The sequence below is a fragment of the Polyodon spathula genome, chromosome 12, assembly GCF_017654505.1.
Source record: "Polyodon spathula isolate WHYD16114869_AA chromosome 12, ASM1765450v1, whole genome shotgun sequence".
Taxonomy (NCBI): Eukaryota; Metazoa; Chordata; class Actinopteri; order Acipenseriformes; family Polyodontidae; genus Polyodon; species Polyodon spathula.
This window is the reverse complement of record NC_054545.1, coordinates 43606759-43631019: the sequence shown is the minus strand read 5'-3', so window position 1 is coordinate 43631019 and position 24261 is coordinate 43606759. Positions and strand designations below refer to the sequence as shown.

At 35.1% G+C, this 24261-nt stretch overlaps 1 protein-coding gene across 1 annotated transcript; it reads right to left on the bottom strand.

The window, feature by feature from the left end:
- Positions 1-6078: 6078 nt before the first annotated feature.
- hoxb13a (homeobox B13a) lies at positions 6079-8204 on the bottom strand. Its single transcript, XM_041265467.1, has 2 exons — positions 7472-8204; positions 6079-6854 (listed from the first exon to the last, which is right to left on the bottom strand). Exons 1-2 carry the CDS (start codon positions 8142-8144, stop codon positions 6607-6609), a joined length of 921 nt encoding a protein of 306 aa, XP_041121401.1. The 5' UTR covers positions 8145-8204; the 3' UTR covers positions 6079-6606.
- Positions 8205-24261: the final 16057 nt, after the last annotated feature.

Here is a 24261-nt window from a genome sequence, read left to right as displayed (position 1 = left end):
ACTCTGTACCGTTTGTTTTGGTTCATTATTACAGTAGTCGTAGCAGTAATAGTATATATATATAATTATCAATCCAGCATTACCAAGTGTGCTATACATTCATGATTAATACAGGTGGGTAATTTATTTATTTATTTAGGTTGGGGTGAAGGTCGGGAGGATTTGGTTTAATTTTCAGAAAATAAATATGTTTCCTCTTATATAAACATTTACTAACAAAGAGGGAAAAACTGGTTCACTGTAACACCGTGGAGAAGATGTTGATTGATTGATTGATTGATGTTTGCTTTTATTGTGAAAATGAACAACTTCCCGAATTGACTGACAGACCTCAATCAGGTGACGTCACAAAGGAGCTCCTTCAACGACAGGAAACATTGTCTGCCCTTTTGAAGAATGAAGTCTGAAGCCCTGTCTGGTGAAGGATCATAAACCCTGGCGTGTAGGATGTTAACCGTGCACGGGGCACTCTCCAGTCACAATGCCTTTCCACTTGGTCACAGAGCAACAGCGTGGTCACCAGCGCATACATATTCAAATCCTGAAATAAATGATAAGCTGAGCCCTTCCAGGGCTGTTTCTCATTCTCACTACATTTGTGAGAACCGTCATTGGTTATTAGCAGAGTAGCAGGAGCACCATTATTATTAGTAGTGCTTTTACTATTTACTATTCAAGTCAAGAATGAAAAGCTATTTTTATGATCTGTCGTTTCCATTTTAATCTGACTGTGATTTCTTTTACTGTTGCTGTTTTTACTGTTCTTATTTTTTATGTACTAGAGTTTTATTACAGCTTTTATGGTTTTTGCAGTTTTATTGTTGATGTTTTTAACTGTTGTTTTCTGTTAAGCGCCTTGAGATGGGTCTGCAATGAAAAGCGCTATATGAATATGAATTCATTATTATTATTATTATTATTATTATTATTATTATTATTAGTAGTAGTAGTAGTAGTAGTAGTAGTAGTAGTAGTAGTAGTAGTAGTAGTAGTAGTAGTAGTAGGCTAGTAATTATAGAAGTCCCTTTTAATTGGAAATGCATTTAAAGTAATCATCTTTCAAACTAAATTACCTATTCAAATAATAACATTTTGCATCTTTTCTGTGTGATTTCACGGTTTGCATTGCTGCCTGGTTTTAGCATTGCTTACTATAACAAGTCACTGGCCCATTTGCTTTTGGATCTCTGTTCATAGAATCCCATGTGACCGGCTATATCTGACCAGCACACTCCAGACAGGGGCCAGACTGCTAATTGTTTACAAGATGTCTCAAGTTCAACTGCGCACTCCCCGCACTGCAGACAACAGGGGGCGGCGTGGACGTGAACTTGAGCGAGAGCGATTCTTAAACCGCAAAAGCTCACTCTGTGAACCGGCCTCATAAGCCCGACAGAATAAGCCAAACCATTCCATACAAATAGCAAGAGGTTGCTGTTTCACAGCCAGTACTGATATGTACAGCTGTGACCAAAAGTTTGGCATCGCCCTATAGCATTAACTCATTTTCTTTCATAAAGTCGAATGACTTGCTGAATAATGTTACCTTAACATATTAAATTACATTACGCTGTCCAGTTTTCCATGTACATAACGAAAAAATTTGACATTTCCAAATCTAACATGAAATGCAGTACTGCTATACGGCGCTTCCGGTAGACTTTTGTTAATCAGTGTCACTATTCAAAGTTTAAAAAACTTCAGTGTGTTTATGCTTAAAATACCATGCCAAACTCTACACCACGTATTATTATTATTATTATTTATTATTATTATTATTATTATTATTATTATTATTATTATTATTATTATTATTATTATTTGAAGTACATGTTTCAAACCCATATTTACTGTTACTCACATTTTCTTGCTGCATGAACTGAACTGGAGGTCCTCATTCCTACGTGCTATATATATTTATTTATAAACAGCCCTGCAATCTTTTTGTTTTATTTATTAGTTGTGGTGATTTTTTTCTTCATTAAAACTAGCCCCCTCAAAAACCAAATGACCACATGTGTACCAGAATTAAACAGGGAGATTTCAATTATCTGCGCAATTCTTTGTTGCAGGGAAATTCGAAACGAAAACCAAAGATCCGTATTATTTTGCAGTGCCAACCTCAATAGAAACGATCATTTCTAAATTCAAAGCATTTTTTTATCTTTTACTTTTCTTTTAAACGGTACATTTTCTAAACTATATACAAACTAGCGTAAGTTATAGAAGAAGTTGACAAAGATAGAAAATACATCTCTCTCTCTTCTCTCTCTCTCTCTCTCTCTCTCTCTCTCTCTCTCTCTCTCTCTCTATCTCTCTCTCTATATATATATATATATATATATATATATATATATATATATATATATATATAAGGAGTATTTTATTTCTGTAATCTTGTTGCAACTAAAACGTGTTTTTGGGAAATATCCGCATGCAAGCACATTCATATTTCCTAATGTTATGATGATAGTGCTTTAAAACCTGCAGAACACACAAATGACTATTAAATTACCTTCTCGTGATATTATATATTTTTATTTCGTTAATAAAAAATAAAATAATAAACTTGCGCGCCAGTCAGATTCCTTTCCTCGTGTAGCCTATACTGCATCGGCATTCTTTCGATGATTTCAACGAAGCTGCAATCGCCCTTTCAAAGATACACAGCACATCAAACACACCTCGCTGTTTGAAAGATAAAGACAGCCCTGTGCAGTCTAGACACTCGTTCAGTCGGCTGTTTACAAGTTTGTGCTTGTCACGATCATCGGAAATGACATTTCCACAACAGTCCTGACCGGTATATTATTTAAATATCAAGTTTGGATGCGATACACCGTTTTTAGATGTCCTCCTTTTTTTCTGTGTATTATCATAGTTGCAGAATTCACAGCCTCCTTTAAATTACACATTACATTGTATAAGCTATCTTAGCACTGCAGTATATTTCAGAACGTTCTATATTATACAATATTCTATATTTGTGTTACAATTCTTTTTTGACACTCTTCAGAGATGTAGCTTAAATAAAATGGCTAAATATGTAAATGAAAGACCTTATAATAAGATTTGGGAGACCTTTTGGAAAAACAATTCCAAATATCCTTTCTGGAAATTCAATATAGCAGTTGTTGAAAATATTGTATACCGTAAATCCATCTTCTTCACGGTTTAACCCGTATGGCTCTCTTTGTTTTAGTGTGAAAGTATAAGCTGCCAAGTGCTTCCCGGCTTTGCCTCCCAGTCATCGCGTTTAAAAGTAAGCTAACAGCAGCCTGTAGAGACTGCAGATGTGAACACAAAAGGCTTGGCCGACAGACTGTCTGTTTGAGATGTGTTGTCAAGTTCAATGTTAAGCCGAGTCACCCAAACATTTTTCACAATTGCCTTCTGCATTTTGGTTTATGCTTTAAATTTACTGAGCATATTATCAGGTATGGAACTGCGGAAGAACAGTTTTGTTGCTGTTTTAGTTATTTGTAAGAAAAGCACAAAAAACAAGGAAACTGGAATTTGACACCGTAGTCAATATTTGCTTTGTGCCATGGAGTGGGCATTAAACACACACACACACACACACACACACACACACACACACACACACACACACACACACACACACACACACACACACACACACACACACACACACACACACACACACACACACACACACACACACACACACACACACACACACACACACACACACACACACGTACACACACACACACATATAGTTATAATCTGATTATAGCTGTACTATATTTAATCTCATTATATGTGGTTACATATTATTTCATAAACACTGAAAGAGAAAATAACTACAAAGTTCACACAAATATCAAAGAAAAACATCTTATGGCCTATTTCTGTTATATATATATATATATATATATATATATATATATATATATATATATATATATATATATATATATATACACACACACACATTCACAAATGTATTTACTCCAAATCGTCATTATCAATTATTTTTAATTAAAAAAAAAAATCCCCACTAATTATACGTCGAAAAAGAATAAGAAATTAATAATAGTTAATTCAAGCCTCTGAATTAAAAGTCTTAGTTTTTGGTTAGTAGTTTGGTAACTTTCTCCTTTCTGAATAATAAAAATGTAGTCCTAATGTTCATATAACAAAACTACAATTCTTATTTTTTCTGAGCTACATAATGCATTAGTTGTTTGCTAATTCCCTTTACTGCCTGAAGTGACAGTTGGTGCAATTTTCCGAGGCATGTGGGCTGTTGAACCCATAACACCGGGTATAATAGTATAATCCAACCCGCTCTTAGCCTCAGATAAACTAATCCCGCTGCTCTGTTTACTGTCGCTGGCAATCAAAGCTGTTAAAACCTCGACAGCTACATAAATTCTCGGAACAACCCATATAAAATATTCGGTATTTGTTGTATTGATTGATCTCGAAGGGTGCTTAGTTAGTCGCGTTGTAGACAGAGATCCAGAGAAATATAAGAAGAAGACGAGAAGAACGCAGAGCAATAAATATAAATAACATATAAATAAATATAACAATAAATATATTCAAGTTTCCCAGTCGAAGGCAAAGGAAAATTCTCTGACATTTGGGTTCTTGATAGTTTATTTCTATAGATATTTTTCGATCTTGTTTAAAAAAATTATCTTGAACACACCAAAACAAACGTGTTCATACATTTTGCATGTGGACTGGAATGACTATTCTAAAGACAAACAGACAGAGGATATGTGCAATCTAATATATAAATCACCAAAAACACACAAGATCTCCAGATAGTACCAGAGAGAAAACAGCAGGTGGCGCAATTGATCTTCAGAAAAAAAAAAGAAACACCCTGAGGAATCCTTCAATAAGCCGCAAGCCTGCTCACAGACTGTCCTTTTTTAATTATGCATGAATTAACAGGAGTCAAGGTCATTGCTTATCTCCCGTCCACGTGATCCTCAAGGTCAAGGTGAAAGGCTGATTTAAGAGCCTGTCTATATACCGCTGAAGCATTCCACAGTCCCCGCTGTGAGCAGGAACCAGGGGCAGTAAACACTGGCAATGCCAAGTCTAGCCACCAACACTTTCGACACATTGTGTTTTTTTGTTTTTTGTTTTTTTGCTTCTATCTATCTCTTACATTTTTTATTTTAATAATTCTTGTTTTATTTATTTGTGATTGCATGAATTTACCAACTTAATTTTGCATCAAAGACTTAAGTCTTGGTGTCAAAACCACAAACGGGATGTGTGCAAGCCTGTGAACAAGATGTGTTTATTTGACAAATGAGCTGCATTGTTAAAAGATCGAGCAATGCATAATTACCCAAGACATTTCCCATTTCGCACTGCAAATAATATACAAAGCAAACTATTAATAATACTAATAATACTACTATAATAATAATAATAATAATAATAATAATAATAATAATAATAATAATAATAATAATAATAATAATAATGCTGAAGGTAATTTTTTGAATTTGTATGGTTTTCATTTTAACACCAATATTATTCTGTAGATTACAATGCAATAACTGTTTTCTCTTTAAAATACAGTTTTCAACTAGTTTTGAATATTTTGCACCAGATAGATAGATAGATAGATAGATAGATAGATAGATAGATAGATAGATAGATAGATAGATAGATAATTTTACACTATAAAGATCATAAAAATAGGACATACTTAGTCCAGAAACATTCAATTTTTAATTTTTAATTTTGTGACATGAATCATTTTTAATGTTTAAGTTAAAAATTAAAAAATTAAAAACACTTTGATTATATGAGATCATATAAAATATATATATATATATTATATATATCTATATATATATTAAATATATATATATATAATATATATATATATATATTCGATCGTAAAACATTTTATTGACGCACTTTCTGCTGCAAGACAATTAAATGTACTTATGCAATACGTAGTCTGTGAAGTAAATATAAAAATGTCATGGCAGAACGGTTCAGATTATAGGTGTTAATGTTTCAAACGAAAGTTTATTTAAAGAAATGCTTTTAATTTAATGTGACCAGTTTTATTTGGCATCAATTGTGTTTTTCATCTTTGTTTGAATTAAATGTAAATTAAGCTCTTTTATGATTAAACAAGACATCTGAAGTTACACAACCAAATGAGACATATGCAGATTTTTTTATTAACACTTAACAGTTATATTGTCATACTCTTTTACAATATTTAAGCAGTATGTATAGCTTAATTTCAGCATATGTTATAGTCTAACAACACTACACCATTAATAACATTGGCATATCTAAAGACACTACACAGATATACTAGGCTGTGCATAACACGTTAACGCAGGTACAGTTACAGCTGTAATATATTTACATTCATTTGTAAATCTAGTTTAGTCCATTGGAAGTAATCGTTTTTATATCTTTCCTCTATGGTAGTGTTTAAGAGAGGTGTCGCTTTTAAGAGATTCAGCAAGGGAGGGGGGAGGGGGGCACAAATGCTCAATCCATTTGGACCTTTTTTATTATTATTAATATCCGGAACACCTTATTCCAAAGTCTCAAAAATTCAGAATCTGTATTTTATTTTTAAGATTAGGGAGTGTTGGTTTTGACTTTGGCCACGAATTTCTTTTCTTTAACTCTTCTATTTTGAAACCAGATGGTTATTTGTCTTTCGGACAGGTTGGTGGCTGCGGAAATCTTTCGCCTCTTGTCTTTAGTGATGAATTTGTTGGCCGCGTATTCTTTTTCCAGTTCCTTGAGCTGGACTTTGGTGTAAGGAATCCTCTTCTTCCGGCCACGGCGAAACGAGCTCCCGTCCTGCTGATGCGCGACGGCGTCTAGGAATGAAATAAGAACGTGACTAGATCTGGTTTGTTTACTTCAGAGTAAAGTCAATGCACATACAGAACAGTTCGGTTAAATGCACCTTTTAGTATGTCTCCTTAGCTGAACAAACCAAACATTAGGCTCAACGATACACAAGAATATATTCTACACACACACACACACACACACACACACACACACACACACACACACACACACACTTACATACACATATCTATATAATATATGCTGAAACTATATTAATATCTATGTGTGCTGAATAGGTATTTTATTAACTCTATACTACACTATTTAGTTTTTCACAAAAAATCAGTCGAGGTAAGGAGGCATATGCGTCATGTTCTAAAGAAGGACGAGCAATACGGCATTCATACATTTAATCATATACACAGGAACGTTGTATTAAAAAAGAAATGCAAAAGATTATTTTAAATTTGAAAACAATATACATAAATAGGTCCTGACGGGATTTGCTAATAAGACATCACTCAACATATTGATAATACATGTATCAAAAGGAAAAAATATATCATTTAGAAAATAACAACATGTTAATGTCTTAACACTGTATTCTCTAAGTTTATTTTATTTAATATTTTTTATTTACCTGCTAGTGCAGATTTCCAGATGTGGCCAGTCTGCCCCTGATCCTTTGAGCAGTACATCTGGCTGTTCCATCCATTGGTCAGTGCCCATGGTTGATAGCTGTCCATTGGCAGTAGAGTCTCGTGCCTCGGCTCCCCTGCACCACTGATTGTCTGCACTACAGAAACGTCTAGATAACTCGCCATAGGTTGATAGGGGCTGGGATAGCCATGATAAAAGGCAAATTCCTTGGCTCTACTCGGGTATTCTTCAGACGGAACCGGGGTGTCCATATACTTTTCTGAAGAATAGCTAGACAAGGCAGTGGGTTGGGTACAAGACTTGAGAGACCCTCTCCCCATTCGGCACGAATAATAACCACCGCCGAAATATCCATAAGGTAGAGGTGCCGTGGAGGAACCTTGCGGAACTGCCGAGCAAGGGGCGCATTGTTTGCCGACATCCCCTGATCCCGACCCGGACACATCTACTGCGGGATAGCTTGAGCCATGCACCAGCGAGGAAGGGTGGCCTCCCAAGGCAGAATGGGCCATTAGATTCCTGCATTGGTTGGCTGAGAAGTTGCCTGCACCCACCAGTCCTTCCATGCTCTTGTTTATCTCATCCAAGTTGTTTTCGTATACAAACATGACAGTGTCCACCCAGCGAGGATTAAGGACCAGGGCAGTGGTCATATCACGCTTACCATTCGGGCTAAGGAGTTTGTTTTAAAAGACAGGGGTCCACAATAGGATACTGATTTTCATCCAGTTAGCTGCATTGACGCAATGGGTCTCAGAGAAATACTAAACAGTTTTATTGGCTGGGAAAAGGCCACGTGATATGTAAAACTGAAGCTAGCCCCTCTCATATAGAAATAGCAGAAACTGAGATTTTATTGCTCTGGAGAAACTGCATGAGGCTTATATAAAAATAATTGTATGCATTTGATTTTTTTTATGTGAAACCAAACTGCTCGCAATTTGCATTTAATCAGAAACTCCTGCGTGCATGAATTTGAAAAAAACAACCTTTTTTAACTTGCAGACTTAACATTATACAATCAACACATAGGCGTTAAAATGATATAAACAGTTCCGATATTAAATGATGAAACGTTTAGTACGTAAACCCTATATTTTAATTGCAGCTTTGCAGAAAGCAATCCGTTTGAATCACCTGGAGTATACATTACAATGCAAGTCCACAGCATGCAGATTGCTCAGGAGTCAGTTTCACTCTCTAAACATCTGCTTGTGATATAAACCTTTTTTTTTTTTTTAACTTTTTGGAACTTAACCTTGCCAACTTCAATCATTTTTCAACATGATGTAATTTTATTTTCCAAAAAAAAAAGAACTTTGAAAGCTAAAGAAAATATAAAAGAGAATATATGTTATTGCAATATAATAGTTGATGACACAGAATAAAATAGTGTGGAACACCTATACGCACAACTTGTCTCAAATAAGTGGATAAAGGACAGCAAAGAAGTAACAGAGTTACGGGGGGAAGTGTTTATAACTTTGTTAAGAATACAAAGAGTATTTTGTTTGGTTGATTCGCGGACATCAAATACACGACACTAATGATTTACAGGAGTTATTATTATTATTATTATTATTATTATTATTATTATTATTATTATTATTATTATTATTGGACAAACAAAAGAGACCTGGCGTGAGTTTCCAGTGTCGATGTAGGGGGGGAGGGTCGTTCACTAACAAACACACAATCAAAGTTCATCCATTTATCATAGATCATATTTAATGTGCGGACGCCTGTTTTTCCCGGGCATGTAAATGTATTGGATTGCTTTATTATTCGTGATTATTGCAATTAGTTTGTCCAAGGACAACATGTTACCGTGATTCTTAATATATGTATATGTTGCTGGTGCTGTTATACAATGAGAAGAGCTACGCAGATGTGCGATTAAACAGATAAACAGATAAGTGTACAGTATTCGTAATGCACCATAATTGTACTCAGTCCGTACTGAGTTTATACATACAATGCATCGCTTGGACTTGGAAAAGTTGATTAATTAACTGAACCACACATTGTAATTAAAGATCGTACATTACATTAATAGGCCTATTTGATATTTATTTGCTACTTTTTTTACGCACAGACAATGTCACTGTTTTTTTAGTGAGGAATGTTCTGTTTTCTCAGTCAAGGATAACCCGTGTAATCAGAAAGGTTTATTTGCTATGCGCTTCCATAACTCGCAAAGAAGTTTACTTGTTTCACTGTTGGTGTTTTAGCGACATTATTCTTTCTGCAATTAGGTTTACCAACGCGTAAAATGTAAAAATTACCTCGAAGTGCTGTTTATATTATTTTTAGAAATGTGTGTAAGTTTTAAAATGTGATTATAATAATCACATTACTATTTCTATAAATATACACGCAGAAAGACCATTAGTAAAATGAAGTCAAATTATTTAGGGTTGTTTTAATTCGAATGAATGTGCATAAATGAATACACTACACACACACACACACACACACACACACACACACACACACACACACACACACACACACACACATATATATATATAGAGAGAGAGAGAGAGAGAGAGAGAGAGAGAGAGAGATAGATAGATAGATAGATAGATAGATAGATAGATAGATTATGAAATAGGCAATCTTTCCACAGCCCTCAGTATTTAATGCCTGGTAATTGATCAAGTATACAAAATAATACAATTTAATTTAATATTTTATATAAACAACAGGATGTATTTTTTAAATATATATGAACCATGTTCAGCTGTATTCTTCTAAAAAATTATCTTGAGCGACTGATTAAACTGACAGTCTCTATACACATATATGTATCGAAGAAAGCAGCTAAAATGATCATTTAGCTAAATGCACGTTCTTCTTATTTATTAACTGTAGCCACGAGGAATGCGTGTTTTACATTATGCGTCATGCTAATCTATTCATCAAGCTGTAAGTAAACTGCACAAAACGAAGCCCCGATCCATCATATATTACTGACGGGATATAACTGTAAAGTACAATAGCAGCAGCACACAACAGAAGGAAAAATACTGCGGTGAAAACTCTTTTACAGTTATTTCATAAATGCATACATTTCACTGCGTCGCATCACTTGTCAGGTAGATAGATAGTCCTCGGCGCATTGTCTAAGGCAGCCTAAGATAGCAACTTAATGAAGCTTAATATTTCTAAAGTATTTTCCTTTTTCATATGAATTCTTTAGCCGTACTCTTTCTTGTATTTGATACATGTGGTGGAAAGTCTGTGCGTTTTCGTCACGTTTGGTTGCAGTGATCTGCATTCACGCGAGTATGTCATCACTCTGGGTTTTTTACTGGGGATAATATCTGCCGCCTAAGTAGAGTAAAACGCTTTACTGGAGTGAAATGTCTGACGATAGCCAAGCGCCTCCGCCCTGAGCGTTTACTTTGCATTTGCTTACGTAGGCATGTCTGTTTGTGGGTCTGTGGCTGAGACATAGCACCGCCCCTACCCCCCGCCACCAAGCTTCTTTACATACGGGTCAGACATGGACTTCAAGGTCAAGGCCAAGTTGAAAGTTAAGTCTAGCCGCCATGAGAGGTGCCATTCAAAGATCACGATAGACCAATCCCGCCCTAAACAAACCCAGTCGACTTCATCGCTCCACTGCCTCCCTTCCCTCATCAAGCCAAGAACGCGGGGCACCTACCATTCCTAATGCCAGGGTCTCACGGCATTACACTGTGACTTAACATAACATATCCACTATCCTAAGAAATGACTGGTTTCTTTCAAAATATTTCAATCTGATTAATGTGCCCAACATATATGATTTCTACGTCAGGGTACATATTTCGAAATAAACATATTCGGCTGTTAGTTAAACATGTTGTGAATATGTCGGATTTTTTCAGGTTTAACTCCTTTATTTCCCTAAATTACGCACAACTTTGCAATCTTTTAATAAATATGTGGTGTGCCATACCCTGATTTCGTTCAATATTAGACCATGCAAAGGTTTGGTTAACAATTAAACTAGCTTACATGAAAGGCATGTGATAAAGAAAGAACGAAAGAAAGAAAGAAAGAAAGAAAGAAAGAAAGAAAGAAAGAAAGAAAGAAAGAAAGAAAGAAAGAAATGTGCAACCGGCTTCCTGATATAACTATTAATTAAATGTTTAAAAAATGCAGTTATGCAGTTTTATTACAATATCATCTATATATGCTTTATTGGATATAGTCTATGCTATTGTAATGAGCCTGAGTTTGTATATATTTGCATCCAGTTTTTTTGTGCCTGATTCTAAATAGTTCAGAAGGGGAACGCGATGCTGGATAATTGCACTCCTACATCGCTGCTAACAGCCAGTACTGTACCAAGGAAATGCCTTAATATCCTTATTGTCAAACTTCCTGCCCACTTGTTGCTTTGTGCAATGACTTCACCAAACAAAGAGCTTGGTGTATTACACAACTGTGTGTCACTGTACGAAAAAGAAACACAGTCCACAAATGTGCTAATATTTACTGATGCTTTCGCTTGCCAAGAATGAGACCGAGGTAAGTTTCTTTTTTTATGCGTGAATGTTAAACGAATGCTGGTGTATCCAGGCAAGTTGGTCGGTAAATGTAAATCTGCAACCACTTGAAAAAAGAAAGTATGTTAAGTTACCGTGTACTGCCATATTTACGATCATGTTGTTGAGATCGAAAAGATTTGTCAGGAAAGCAACATTATATAATGTATTAGGGCATTGATTTTATTTAAACGTTTTGCTTGTGTTGTTGCTTATTTGTTTTCAGCTATTCCACGTGGAATGATTTATGTTGCATTATGCAGAAAAAATGTCGTTATGGCATTTTCCTGTAATGAAATACAAATGTAACATTATCCCATCTATTACTTGGCAATTTTGGAACACGGCAATATTTGTAATTAAAAGTGAGAGCACACTCTGGCATTATAGACTGGAAACACTGATTGTATATAAACGATTTTCATTTTAAATCCCAAAAGTACTCTTTCAAATGTTCCTGGACACAATCCAAGGGATATGTACTTAGTTTGCCAGTTTTGCTTAATGGTGCAGTGGAAATGCTAAAATTAAAAAAATGTTTAACACTTTGTGAAATAAATATCTGGCAAGACCTTCTTTTGAATATGTCAAGAATATTTACAATTATATTGAGTGCATAAATGTTAAAACACCAGTAAAGGTATTTATAAGACGAAAGTCAACTGTAAAGTATTGCTGTCACAATATCTATATATCTGTCAGACAGATAGACAGATAGATAGATAAATGGAAATTATATATCTTAAACTCTCCAAGAGCAGAGTTTGAAATCTGAACCCAAAAGGTTTTTATCAAAAATAACTATATATTCAACCAAAGTAACATTCAGACATCTCTTCCCTAAAACCGGACACTAATTTTGTTGCAAATGTACCTTTGTTATTATTATTATTATTATTATTATTATTATTATTATTATTATTATATATTATTATTATTATTATTATTATTCATGCTTTAAAACAGCTATATACAAAAGAAAACAAAAATCCATATTATACGACTATATAATAACAAAAAACATTTCAATAGTAGCAGGCATTCATGGGGCACTTTTTATACATGAATTCCTATAACATATATATCGTTTGTCGATTTATAAAACCGAATTAGTGTTTGGGATTTCTGATGTGTTATAATTAAAACACCCGGCAAACGCAGCGCCCTTCTCGAGTTAGTCTTGACACAGGGAAAGGGATATTGAAATGCATTCATCACGTTTATTAGACGCAGTCCAAACAAATGAACATTGATAATGTGGTCTGTCGTTTCTCAGTGCATTATATTGCTCAATAGCAGCCTCTTTCTATAATGATAATATATCTTTCAGTGTATTTGTAACTAAATCAAAGGGATTTTCTGAACGACTGACCTGTTTTTTTGTTTTGTTTTGTTTTGTTTTTTTTACAAAAACAAAAAGCAAAATGGCAGTAGGCTATGGAGAAGCCATCTTGGTTTGGTGTCCGGTGTAAATAAAGGGTGAAGTGGACTCGGGGTACGCACTGTATTTTTTTTTTGGGGGGGGGGGGGGGGGGGTCTGATCTTTTTTTACAGGGGGGGGGGGGGACGTTCTCAGGTTTCCTTGTGCAGGGGTCTCGCTTGTAAGTCTCCAGCCGGCCGTCCCAGAGCGTATCATTCAGAGGTCGCCGGAAGGTCTCGCAAAATTTCCCTGGCAGGGAGGTAACTAATGTGCAAGTTGTAGAAGTGGAATTGTTACAGAAGAGACTGATAATGTATTGTATTGTATAGACCTAAAGAAAGTCGTGTGTAGTGCGTTTAAAGGAAGAGCTCTTTCCTTTCAGAGTTCATATTATACATCAGATTTTAATGCATTTTCCCAGGTAAGCTTTTCCTATTATTTAAATGGGGGGGGGGGGGGGGGGGCAGAGGCGTGGCGGAGCAACTTACGGCAATTGTGTGGTTACAATTGCAGAATTTTTTTTTTTTTAATTGAATGACTCCACAGTTACTGTATTATAGCAGGACCTTAGTTTTACTAGATATAACCTCAAATCGTTTAATAAAAACAGCATTTTATCTTTTACTCAGTCAACTTTACACCATACACGGTAACTTCTCACCTTTATGACAAATATGCTATTTAGAATCATTTTTCTTAATGCATTTTGGAAATAATTAAAGCATAGCTACAGTAAAACCAGCTGCATTTCGATGATTTTAATTTCAATGTTCACACTTTTACACGGGTTGTCTTTTCTATCAGCGGCTGTCTTTTCAGTCGTTTAGAGAGCTCACATAAACAGAACCATATGAATCCTATTAAAATGTCACAAACTATTTAGCCTGCAGAAGGAATGCTAATGAATTGAATTAATTAAATTAACACACAGTAACTCAACCTACCCATTCATCTCTTTATATACACATGTCGGATATATTTTACTTATATAAAATGGGAATAATTATCTTATAACCCAGTAATATATATCTATATATATATATATATATTATTTATCTTATATATATATATATATATAGTATATATATTGTGTGTGTGTGTGTGTGTGTGTGTGTGTGTGTGTGTGTGTGTATATATATATATATATATGTTTGGGGGTAATCTGTCCATTAGACAGGATATTTTCAATATAATATAACAAACAGTTCTGTGACATCATTTTCCGTATAAACATTAAAATGTATAAAAGGCATATTATATAGATATTTTATATATATATATGTAGCTATATATATATATATATATTATATATATATATATAACGGGGTAATCTGTCCTATAAAACACTTATATCATAATCACATTAGACAGGACACCTGTAAATAACAGTATTAGTGTATAGTTCTGTGGATATTGTTTGTATTTCTGTAGCAAAAGGTATATTTGTTATATTTTATATTATATATATATATATATATATATATATCTATATCTATATATATATATATATATATATATATAATTTGCCCCATTACAGGATATTTATGAAGATATAGTATTAGTGTATAGTTCTGTGGATATTGTTTGTATTTCTGTAGTAAACAGGTAAAAATTTTATATATATACGTATATAATATATTATATATTAGATAATATATATATATATTATATATATTTTACACCTGTATTACACTTACTATACACAAGTGCATTTAATTTTGTGTTGCATTTTTGTAAAAACGAAAATAAAACCAGAAATCTTGTTTTAAAGCCTAGGAAAATATCACCCAGTATAATTGGCTTTTTGATAAAATCATTCGATTGATTGTATTTGCAAAGGCCAGCTAAATGTTTTATGGATAAAGAGGATGTCATTTGATTTGGAAACGTTCCCGGGCACTGCGTATTGGTTTTATATGAAAGCACAATGGCGTCATGCGTTGGAGTCAATCTCAAATTGATTTCAGTAAACGTCTGTTTTCTTTTCTTTGAGGCGCTGTTTTAATGCCAAAAATATTTTGTTCACGTTCTATTCAAAACAGGAGATCCTCGAACACGGAAGAGCTCATTAATCGCGTATTGCTATAGACACTTGTCGAGTCCTATAGACTTCTTACCAAAGAATATCACTGCCATTTACTGTGTACTGCCATTTTGAGAGCCATGCAAAGTGTGTACATTAGGTCCCAATTTAAGTGAAAGAGGGTTTGGAGTCTGGGCTTTGTGAAACTATAGAAATTAATATGGCAGCGCAAGACTATTTTTGTTCAACTGCTATGGAAACTTTTAAATCCCCAAAACTGAAATAAACATTCCTTTTACAACCAAAATAAAGTTCGGTGAATATAATCTGACAACCACCCTTATTTTCGAACCTAGCAAAAATTGATAATATTAATTTTCTCAAATGTATTTGAGGGATTTAAAAACCATCGCATTTAAGTACTGCGTAAAAGTTGTATGAACCGTTTGGATTGTAATATGGTCAATAAAGTAATTATTATCCTGATTTAACAAAGTCCTTCTGCATGCAGAAAGTGTGAGAAGGGCTCTAGAAAAGGGATGCCGTTTATTGTATGCCACATTTTATTGCTCCTTAGCTCACAAAAAAATAATAGATAATGTATTCTGGTATTGTCTTGCAGTTCTCTGTATAAGAAAGACCCCATATGTATTGTGATATAAAATACCCAGTTTACAAACTAGGTGCCTGAATAATATTAAACCGTTAATTTTAAATAGCACGTCGAACTCGTTTCCTATAATTTACCTGTTATGAACCAAACATTATCCACAGATAAGATGGTGGAACTGACAATGCACGGTGTGTTCATCCATGCAGTGGTGGTTTTGAGACGTGTGCATACACAGCCCTGCCCATCATAAATCAGAAGTTTATTTGAAAACTCTTTTCCACTGGCTAAAAAAAACGACTTTTGATCTTCTCTACAGTACACAAATATAATCCCTGGTATTACAGCACTCGTTTTAGAATGAAAGCCATATGGAATGCTCCGGACACTGTGCTGTCTGTGTGCTTGGCTGAATCAATCTGCGCGGTCTTCAGTAGTGCACAGTTTTATTTCGGTTTAAATGACTTCGCTCCTTTCTAAAACTGCTAAATATGCATTCATTTAAACACGTTGTTTTTGTTTTGTTTCGTTTTTTAAATTAAAGATACACAGTTAAAAAAAAGAAACACCGGTCCTCAAACACTTGCAAATAAATAACTTTCATTGCACGTTAGGCAGGAGTTGACTAGAGAGCAAACGGAAAAGCTGAAACTGTATTATAATGTAACCCTGTAAGCTTGCTGAGAGTGATATCTACCTGCTACCTCTCCTAGGAATACTGCCCAAGGGCACTTACTTAGAATGTCTTGTGTTTTCATATAGAACCAGCTGTCTGAACAAAACACCTTAAGTATTCATTTAAAGTATAGCACTAGGGATACAGTTTCCCTGAACTTGGATATTGACTTAAATGTGTGAAGCTGCTTTCTGAAACACGCTTGTTTAACTTAAGGTGTTTTATACAACTGTCAGGAGATGTATTAAGATCCACTGGAACTGGAAATGCTTCCAAACATATAAATGTGTAAATTGCATTTATATGGGACACTGACATACCTGTCTCACAGTGTGCCCTATACACCAGTATATAACTCGCAATTGATTTAAATCTTGTTTTTATTAATACTGTCCAGTTTGATATGCATCGCCTACATCCATATATAATGTCATTAAAGAGGCCAACGACAGTCCATAACGACTTCATGAATATCATGCTGTATTTTACAATCAAAACACAATGTGAAATAAACCTTTCTTTGTCGTGGTTTTAAATCAAGCAGGGTAATTGGATGTTTCATAGAATATTCGATTTCCCTTCGGTTCTCTAAGCGCCTGTTTAAATCAATATCTTTAATCAACATGTAGGTGTGTAAAAAAAAAGGTCTGCATTACACAAAGCACAGGCAGCCTAACAGTCTATATTTCATTTATTTTAAGAATCTTCGCCTTTCTTGTGTGTAAAACAATTATAATTGATTTAAGTCATGTCGTCTTTTCTAAAATGTAAACTGTAAAATTGAATATGGCTCTGAATTGTTTTTAATCAGTATTTTATTTTATTTGTAGCATTTTTATTATTATTGTTTGCTATTTAATGACCCAGAACCTATTCTGGATTTGGTTTTCTTCTCTGTAAAAGATAGACCATATGGAACTGACACCGTGGCTTAGATTTGGTCAAATTCATCAAGCATTACAAACCATTTTCTTTCTAATGACAGTGAATGAAAGCTATAAAAAACCTCAGGAGATGAATGTTATTTAATTTTCTAACCGCCGTAGCTGTGTATTGCGATTAGCTGATGCTTTTTGAGCATTGCCTGGGTATTGCCGGCTGTATATGGTACATTATATAAAGAAGTTCCTCTCAAACTACTGCAGGGATGGGTGCTGCTGTAGTTCTAGGGCAACCAAACAAACCCTACGTGTTCGTATGTAAATTACAGTCAACGGGAAACGGCTCGGATCAGTCAACTTTATAAAGGGAGCAGCACTATTTTAAAGATTACAAATGAGAGAGAGAGCAGTTCGCTTTGAACAAGGTTTTAAAATCTGTTTGTTGCGTCAGTGTAGTAATAATAATACTAATAATAATAATAATAATAATAATAATAATAATAATAATAATAATAATTATTATTATTTATTATTATTATTATTATACTTAATAATATCATAAATCTGGTCATTATGGATTTTGTATTTATGCGGTATATTTTTTATCAAATACGTGGGGTTTGTGGGGGGGGGGGGGGGGGGGGGGGGGGGGGGGGGGGGGGTGTGTGTGGGTGGGGGGGGGGGGGGGGGGGGGGGGCTTTTTGCATTTTTCGAAATCCAAGACTGAATGCGATAACAAGAACAATAAAGTTGTATATATAAACAGTGTGAAATGTGCCATCGGAGAAAACAATTTCAACAGGATAAATTTCAGGTTGTGTGTGTTTTTATCCCGTGTATGACGGCATGGCCAGTAGATTACAACAGCCAGTCTGCAGAGAAGGGAACAGAGGGCGTTATTCTCACTTGGTTTACGCGCTATTTACTCGTTGTAAGTTCGGAATCTGCTTCCCTCAAACCCTGTATCTCCCCTCTATAAATTCAACACCCATTATGCTAACCTTCCGAGGAGTGTATTGTAGTGTTCCCCCAGAGACATCCAAACATCAGAATCACATTTTGAGGATTCGAGATGTTCGCTCAATTACAACATGAGCACATTTAAAGGTACGATTACACCTCGTTCGGCGGGGGTCGTGGGGTTGAGCAGCGGTCTCCGCAGCCACCGCTTCAGTGGATACCCATTGTCCCCTATCAGCCAACCTCTCAGACAGTCGTCCAGCTGAAACACATCTGCCACCTGTGAATTACTGAGGATAAACCAGTCATGAGCAGAGCAGTGATATTTTGCAAACACATTTGTGATGTATTTGTTTACATCACAGATCACACACTACTTGCACGTTGACAGAATAGGTTCCCTTACGATTTACGTAGAGGTGCGTATTCTGCGTTGGTGAGCGTACCATAGTGCTACAGTCAAACAGTGTGCTCTCCGCGTGTCTCCTTCCAGGTCAGCCTGAGGCAGTTGGCAGATGTCAGTGATTGTTTATCTGTTGAGGCGAAATTGCTGCATACATTGTGTGTCAGACAGGCTCAGAAAAGACAAAGGACTTCTAAATATTTGGGGACATCTCCTCCTCTCTTTGTCTGGCCACGTAGACATTATTACAAAATCACAGTACAAACTATCACATTATAAAGTATCACATTAATCCAGTGCGCACTCCAGATTTCTTATATTTCTCTCTCTCTCTCTCTCTCTCTCTCTCTCTCTCTCTCTCTCTCTCTCTCTCTCTCTCTCTTCTTTGCCCGCTTCCCTGGTAGTTACGCCGGTATTTACAGTCGACCTTGTTTTCACATGTCAACAGAAACGCAAACGCGAACGCTTGTCATGGTTTGCTAAATCGCTACATTTGTATGTAAAGTCGAGCGCTAACGCTGACTTGCCGAGTGGGCACTAAAACACGGTTGCTAAATCACATAGGTGGGCAAAGTCTGTTTGCCCACACGTGCGCCTGATTCTGGTGCGCAAACTGTTGGCGAAAGTGTTTTGCTATAGCCTTAGGGGTTTGCGAAGGTTGCTAAATAGGGCCCCTGTGTCTCTGTAAGCCGACTTGGATAAAAGCGTCTGCTAAACAAATTAATAATAACAGGTATAAAACCAAAAGGGTTTTCCATCGGTCTATCAGAAAACTAATAATTACAGGTATAAAACCAAAAGGGTTTTCCATCGGTCTATCAGAAAACTAATAATAACAGGTATAAAACCAAAAGGGTTTTCCATCGGTCTATCAGAAAACTAATAATTACAGGTATAAAACCAAAAGGATTTTCCATCGGTCTATCAGAAAACTAATAATAACAGGTATAAAACCAAAAGGATTTTCCATCGGTCTATCAGAAAACTAATAATAACAGGTATAAAACCAAAAGGGTTTTCCATCGGTCTATCAGAAAACTAATAATAACAGGTATAAAACCAAAAGGATTTTCCATCGGTCTATCAGAAAACTAATAATAACAGGTATAAAACCAAAAGGGTTTTCCATCGGTCTATCAGAAAACTAATAATAACAGGTATAAAACCAAAAGGATTTTCCATCGGTCTATCAGAAAACTAATAATAACAGGTATAAAACCAAAAGGATTTTCCATCGGTCTATCAGAAAACTAATAATAACAGGTATGAAACCAAAATTGTTTTCCATCGGTCTATCAGAGTGGTATTGTTTGGTTCATTGCTATCTAATAAAATATTTCGATAGCGTCGTCACCATATAATATCATTTATTCTGAGTTTGAATTAAAAAATTAAAAAATAAACATTATTAAAACCGTGAGCTCATCTGTAATTTTTTTATGCAAGTAAATTCTAACTCCGCTAACCTTTTTGCTCCACTCGTGTCTGAGAAGAATTTACTGTAAAACTGGTTTTCATTTCTGATACAAATACTTTCGTAGCTATTCACTGACATCACAGAGACCAATTAGATGGGTTTATTATTAGTATGTTTTTAACTGAGCGGTTGTCATTAGGAAGGCTAAATAAGATCATCAGAATAAAACAAAGACAAATATGTGTTAGAAGAACTCTCAAGCCTTCGGTTATTTCAAAAGTTGTTTTTTTAACCACATGTTTATTATTCTCCATATACCAAGCTAATGATCATTTGCAGCAAACTGGTAATAACAATGCAACGGTTCGGCGCATTCTGCTTGCGGGTTAGCGGGTCTATATCCATACAAAATACATAAGGGCGCTGGATGCTGTCTTTTAGGAGCAAGGTAATCGAGGTGATAGATGGGACGCAAAGCATTCAGAGAGTAAGCATCCCTGGTTTGTAATTGGGCGCTCAGCCTAAATCCTGCCAGCCGATTTGACAGTAATAAATGCACTGAATGGTCAATCAGACTATTTGAATGGTGTCTGGTCCCCCATGATCCGCATATGAACTCCGTTAGGTTGGTATTAACGTATAGATTCCGCCCATTCAATGCATTGATTACAGTCAAATCGGGCGATTTTGCATAGACTTCTGCACAGTTCTAAACATGTTGCATTTGGGTAAAGTGATACATATGGCAGGTGATAGCAATGAGGGTTTGGCTATACTAAGAAATGTGGTGTCATTTGTTCACAACACAGCTGGGTACCTTTAATTATCCATATGAAATTCAATGATTTAATCACGTTGACCATATATCTTTGCCAAAATGTATACTGCTGCCAACTAGAGCTGGGGTGAACGGGGACGGTATGCGTCACACCTGCTGGCCGAGTCTTGCTTATTCCCCTTTCCTGCTATTTTATTGGCTGCCATTCATCCTCAAGACTTGGCTTTGCTATTGAAACGATGGTGTGTCTTGGTCTGTTTCTACAAGGATTTGAACATAACAAAATTTCGATTGACTTTTTTTTTTTTTTTTTTTTTTTTTTTTTTGTAATGTTATCATAGGGGTCGCTTATATACCCCAAATGTCCACCGAATAGGATATGGTCATTTTATTCACGAAATAATGACAATGAAAAAAAACCGAATACATAAAAGTAAAGAAAGAAAGAACAGTGTATCACAATATTACTTTACACGGACTCTGAGCTCGATGGACAATTTCTAAAGTAAATAATCCCATGTTAATAAATGTGTGAGGAGCAACTAGAAATGCGTTTTGATAAAGATCAAAGTAGACAAATAAACCGCCTGTAGTGGGGGTCCCGGGCGGTGCAGTGGGCGTTGGGATTCGGGCTGGAGGTACCTAGCGTGTAATGTAGCAGTATCTAGTGTCAGGAATCTGGTTTTAAATGAAGGATTCTTTTTAATGTTAGATTGCAGTCTGTGGGTGCAGGTATTATATGTCGATACCCCATGGATTTTGCCCCCGTCTATAGTATAGATAATTGCAAACCTGAATTCTACAGCCTCGCTGTTCCCACCTGCCTCACATTAAATTGGGAGGGGGACCTGAGTTCTCCCAATATACTCACTGTACTGGTTTCAAAACCCTCTGAGCTACAGACCAGAAGAGGAATTCACAATGTTTCAAATAGGTAGCGTCGGAGCTTGAAATGCGACAGTACACCACGTTCAAATATGGTAGTATTTTATTACCAGTCGATTGATGCCGTGCGTATTGATATTTTTCTTCAAACTGTCCCATAGGTTTGCCTATATTTTAGAAAGCTGCCTCAGGCCTAGATCTATAGTTTGTGTTATACGTCTTTGTATGGGTTTAGACATCGTTTTCAATACTACCATCAAAATATATGTTTTTAATTAGTGTACGGGATGAAAATGGGCATTTTAGATATAAAATACATGCATGATGGACATCCTTTGCCTGTACTATTCCTGTATTGTTCTCAACACAACTTAAATGGCCCACATTATTTTGTTTTTTTACGTTTTTAGATTTCGCACAGGTCCCATGCAAAATGTGACAGTATGGCAATAACCTCGATTCTTTATTCATTGCAGATCTTTGTGACACTCTATTGGGATTATTTATCTATTTCAAATTTGCTCAGACATATCCTCAACGGGTGTGCTTGTTGTAAAGATCTATGTTGTTTTATTTATTAACCTATATGCTATCTATTGTCTCAGGAATCTATAAGAGCCTGCATACGATCGCTTTACACCATGGAAGCAAAATGACTTGTTGCAGTATTCTTCGTTTAAGATATTAAATCATTTTGCATATGCTTCTTCTTGTATATATTATGCCCATGTAACATTTTTATTTTATTTTAAATAATACATAAAATATCATCGGTTACTGCAGCTTCCTAGGCAAAATAATAGTTTTACAAAAAATCTTCACAATGTTACTAATTGCCTAGTCCCAGGATTAACAAACGTTTGTTTCTTGTTCTTGAAAAGCATCTCGGCTTCTAGATGCCAGAACTCAAATAGTTTAAGACAGTCTTGTAAAAACCTAAATTCACGAAAATGAAGGTTTCGCTTGTATCCGATAGTTTAACGTGGTGGTATTTGGTTGCTAAAGTATATCATTATACTTATCATTAAGTCTTTGAAAAAGCTTTCCGCTGTTTTAATATTGCTTTTTTTTCTCTCATAATTTCAAATTAATTTTTTCTTTTTTTCAAATATAATATATGTTATATAAAGATTTATATCTTATATATATATATATATATATATATATATATATATATATATATATATATATATATATATATATATATATGTATGTGTGTGTGTGTGTGTGTGTGTGTGTGTGTGTGTGTGTATATATATATATAAATTCTAGTTTGGCAAATATGTAATATGCAAGCCATGGTTTTCTATGGTTTTCAGGTAGCATGCAGATCTAATATTATACTCAAACATGTTTAGAAGTGTGAATAGAACAGTTATAACGATGGCTTTACTTTTTGAAGCAGGATACTATTAAAACCCGGTATTTCCTCTGTGTGGGGCCCTTATTACTGCTTGCATGGTTAGTTTTACCTTTTATAATCTCTTTGAATTCGTCATCTCTATACACTATTTAATTAGTATGAATTCACCGACAGTAGATAACTATGTGTATTTTACACACCCCTTGTTTTTTTGTTTTGTTTTTTTTTAGGAATTTGTATTGTCGTTAGATTTATGAAAATGTGTTATTTTAATGGTAAAGATGTTTATTATAATGGTGAGTCTCATTATAAGTAATATTATGTATGAACCTCTGGAAATGCAGTAAAATGTTAATGAGTATGTGTGTAAAGTTATTCCATACATTGGGAGAATTAACAATGAAGTGACTGGGGAGTCTACAATGATATTTGCTCTATATAAAGATATATATTAGAAAGAATAACTTAATCGCAGAAATTATTTAGCAAAGTATAAGGAAAAAAAACGATGCATAAAATTTGAAATATAAAATAGTTTTTTGTATGGGACACTCAAGCTTGTTAGGAGAGACTTATACCTGCTTTCTGGACAATACATGGGTATGATAATGACATAGACCTCGTTTATTTCAGTATCTAATTATGCTGATGGAATATTTGAGTGTGCAAATGTAGTCAGCCACCCCCACTCCAGACTCTCCATCCGGTTTATGGAAGGCTTTAGAAGATTGTTCAGTACACAAAATAACCACTAGGAGTCTCCTCTGTGAGCAATTCACTTCACCCATCCAGCTGATCTGATTGAGATCAGTCGAT